General features: G+C 54.9%; 1 protein-coding gene across 1 annotated transcript; it reads left to right on the forward strand.

The window, feature by feature from the left end:
- Positions 1 to 1,203: 1,203 nt before the first annotated feature.
- Positions 1,204 to 2,983, forward strand: NEUTE1DRAFT_69970 (uncharacterized protein; the record flags this gene model as incomplete). Its single annotated transcript, XM_009856555.1, has 1 exon — positions 1,204 to 2,983. The coding sequence occupies one exon, from the start codon at positions 1,204 to 1,206 to the stop codon at positions 2,662 to 2,664; it is 1,461 nt and encodes a 486-aa protein (XP_009854857.1).
- Positions 2,984 to 3,831: the final 848 nt, after the last annotated feature.

Consider the following 3,831-nt stretch of genomic DNA (forward strand, 5'->3'; position numbering starts at 1 on the left):
GCCGGGCCGTTGTGGTCTACACCTACCTAGAGGTACCCAAAGCGAAGGACGGGATAGTGCAGTGCGCACAACAAAGTACCTCTGTAGAGTGCCGTGCCTGCTGCCGTGCATTGTAGAAGACGGGCGGGAGTGGAGCAAGGGCCATTCATCCGATCTTTCACTTGTCTTCCGTCCCGTCTCTTCTCCTTTTTTTTTTTCTCTCTCTCTCTACCTTTTCTTCACTCCGTCTTCTCAACCTTACCTCTACTTCTCAACCTCTCGTCCCGTCCCGTCCACCTAGAGCTCATCTAGTAGACTTGTACACTACATTAGTCTAGTGTAGTGTCCAAGACTCTAGACTCGACTCGACACCCGGCGCTAGGAGATCGCTCCAGAGGTCACACACACTTTGCGGCAGTGACCCCTATCCCAGTCCGACCGCTGTTAGCTTCTCAGGGTCCCGTCTCCTCCCCTCCCTCCCCCGTCAGCCGCTGTGTCAGCAGTCAGTCGTCGAGAACGAACCCCGACTACCATTTCTGCAGCTGCTTCCACTTTCGACCTTTTGCCCTCAGCTGTCTCCCATTTGCACACATCGACGACGACACTGCTTCTTTCCATCACACGTCATTTTCCAATACAACCCATCCTCCCGCACCGTCTTGTTGTTGGCCACGCTTCCTCGTTGACGACGACATCCGACTCTCAACGAACGATTGACTGCTCCTCGGCTGCAGTGCAACCACACCGTCCAAACTCTCTCTCTCCCCCGCCGTAGCGTCCGGCATTCTATCTATATCCATCCGCCCACCCGTCTATCCGTCCATTCATCCAAACCCCCAACGGCTCGTATAGACCGACCGAGACGGCCAACGACATACGAAGCACGTCCCAATCGTCTCAACCCTTGCACGCCGCCTGTTCATCTCGTCTCATCAATAAGCCGCCGCACACCGACCCTACACTCCAAATCACTTACGTTTCTACTTCTATTACTACCGCCTACCTCGAACAACAAGATATTGAGAGTGATACGTGGTGTTCCTGGCACCCCTTCAACCAAGCCCACTCAAAGCGAAACACACGGGGTTCCAGAACAAAGTCGCAACCACGGCTTCCCCACAAGAAGGTCCCGCGCCATCGGCTGCGGAAGGACAAGTGCCCGAAAGTGTCCAAGAGAGAGGTACCCTTGTTAGCCCTGTCTCATCCGAGGAGGAGGACGCCGCCATGGAGGCCCTCAAGAACCTCGAGTACGGTATTCCCGACTGGCTACATCGTCTAGATGAGCTCAACGGCCAAATCGAACAACGCCAGCAGGAGTTGGCCCAACTTACCGAGTCCAAGTCATCATCGCCTGGCGGAGAGCCAGGATCCCCGTCACGCAAGTCTTTGAGGAACAAGGGGTCAACTGAAAGTCTCAGGCCCAAAGATGAGCCGTCCGCCCATCCCAACTACCAGGAGAACGAGACACCGAACAACCGACCAACCAGCCCCCAGACGCCAGGTTCTCCCGGAGCTCTGCAGCGAACAACATCGCAAGTCCGTGCAGCAGGTCAGGCCAAGGCGCGCGCTACCCTTCGCAAGCGCCAACGAACTGACTCGGTCATGAGCGCCGAGAACGCCGACAAGCCACCAAAGTACCGCAGCCGGAGCATGATCATAGTCTACTACGACAGCTATGTACAAAGCTTTTTCGAGGAGCTGGTCAAGTTTGTGAGCGCCAGCAGGAACATGATGCGCAAGGCCAAAATGGCAGCCAAGGTTGCCCAGATCAAGAGGTTGGCCGAGCTCAACACACCGCCCGACGACGATGAAAGCGGTGGAGACGCCGCGAACGGGGAACTGGTGCCCGACCCCAAGGCAGTGAACAACATGGATGCATCGGCCGCCGCTCCGGCCGCGGGGAGCCTGGATCCAGTTCAAGCAGTGTTAGCTGCTCGTCGCGCGCGCGATTATAACCGCATGATGGCCCAAGGTGGCGGAGTACGCGCCAATCCCATGGCCGCCGGTTTCCGCATGAACGCGAATATGGGCCGTGCCGGTGCCGGCCAATCACCTCAAGATGCCGGGTCGGACGTCTACGATGAGCTTGACAAGGGCCTCGAGTTTGTTCAATCCATGTGCGAGCACGCTGCCCATCAGTTCCTTCGTGACGGCGACTGCGGTGAGGAGGTCACCAAGATCAAGCAGCGTCTGGCGCAGACCAAGGACTTGGCCGCCAAGGAGATGGAGCGTGCCAAGCGCGAGGATCTTGGTGGAGATGGTTCTGCCGAACTGGGCGCTGGTGGCGCGGCCGGATTGATGTCTAGGGGAGCAACCGCCGGTGCGAGCGCCATTCCCATGGGCATGGGGGCGAGGAGCTATAGACCCCAGAGCATGAGGAGGGTGACGAGCGTGAAGAGCACAAAGAGCTCCGTGAAGGAGGCTGCTAAGGAAGCTACCAAGGAGGGGGCAGTGGTGACGGTGGTGGAAAAGGGAGTGAAGAGGACAGCACCGGCGACGGAGTCGGAGGGAAGCACAGTAAGCGGGAGTGTCAAGGGTGATGCCAAAATCGAGGTAGATGAGGGGTTGGAGGATGTGGATGACAGTGCCGCTAATGATGGGATAATTGCGGCCGACCCATCAGCGGATTCGGAACCCATAGACCTGTCCAAGTTGGTCTACAGGAGTACCCGGTTGATGAGGTAGAGTGAGATGAGTAGTAGTAGCATGAGTAAGGGAGACTGGAACGAAAAAAGGAATAGGTCTGTTGGATAGGAATTGGTTTGTTTTGTGTGTTTGGGTAGGTGAGCGAGCGAGCGACTGAGCAACTGAGCACCTGAATGGGTAGGTGAACGAAATGGCTAGGAAAGGTTATTTAATGTTTTGGGTTGGGACGAGGTCTCCCGCTGGTCTGCTTTTTCTGGTAAAACAAAACCATCTATCTATGATCTCTGCCTATATATTTTCAAAAGAAATCTCGGCTTTCTTCTCTCTCGCACTTTTTCCAGTTATATCATGTCCTGTCAGGTATGGCGTTGGGGTTCGTCTCTTCTTTTTTTCTGGGGTGCTTATACCACTGACGAGTAATGAGTATAATGACACAAAGACAAGACAAAATCATCATTCATGAATTACGAACCATCATCGGGCTGATCTTCTTTTCTACACACGTTCGGCCAAACTTGACGCGGGTTGTATAGACTGTAATAGTAAAGAACGCTAATACTTTCCGGGAAGCCCAAAGGCCATTCCACGTATTACAGCTTCAAACTACCTATGATATTTGCTTGCGTGGACGGTTTTTCAGATGAATTGTTACCGAGATCTCATCCCCCCCTTCCTCCGTCCAGCAAGCAAGCAAGCAAGCAAGCACCTTCTATCTGATGTATCTGGACGTCGTTGTCCTAGGGTTGAGCAAAAGTCTCTCTCTCTCACCCTTTCCTTTCCTTTCCCCTTCTTGACGGTAGGTACTCGTTCTTCTTTCCCTTCTTACGCAAGCGACCAACCAAAGCATTACGTGTCCGTAAATGTATGTCCACTCAAAGAAAAGCCTCAAAGTCATTCATTCTCCTCGAGGATCCCTCCCCCCACCCCAACACCTAAGTACTTCGAAATACATACTTCTTTTTGAAACGTCGGTACCGCAGTGGACGCAGACGCGGAACGCTACGTTCCTCTGGAGCTGAGGCGGCGTCATCATCTATCTCTTCCAGGCAGGGGTGGGTTGGTTGGTGGTTGGTGGGTGGAATGAGACTGACGGTTAGGTTAGGTTAGGTTGCGGGGACGCCCGGGCGGCGGCGGGCCGCTGCGCTGCGGGGCGCCACGCGGACTTTGAGGTTTTTAAGGTTGAGTCCGCCCCGGCCGGGCCCGCTC

The sequence above is a fragment of the Neurospora tetrasperma genome, assembly GCF_000213175.1.
Source record: "Neurospora tetrasperma FGSC 2508 unplaced genomic scaffold NEUTE1scaffold_20, whole genome shotgun sequence".
Lineage (NCBI taxonomy): Eukaryota > Fungi > Ascomycota > Sordariomycetes > Sordariales > Sordariaceae > Neurospora > Neurospora tetrasperma.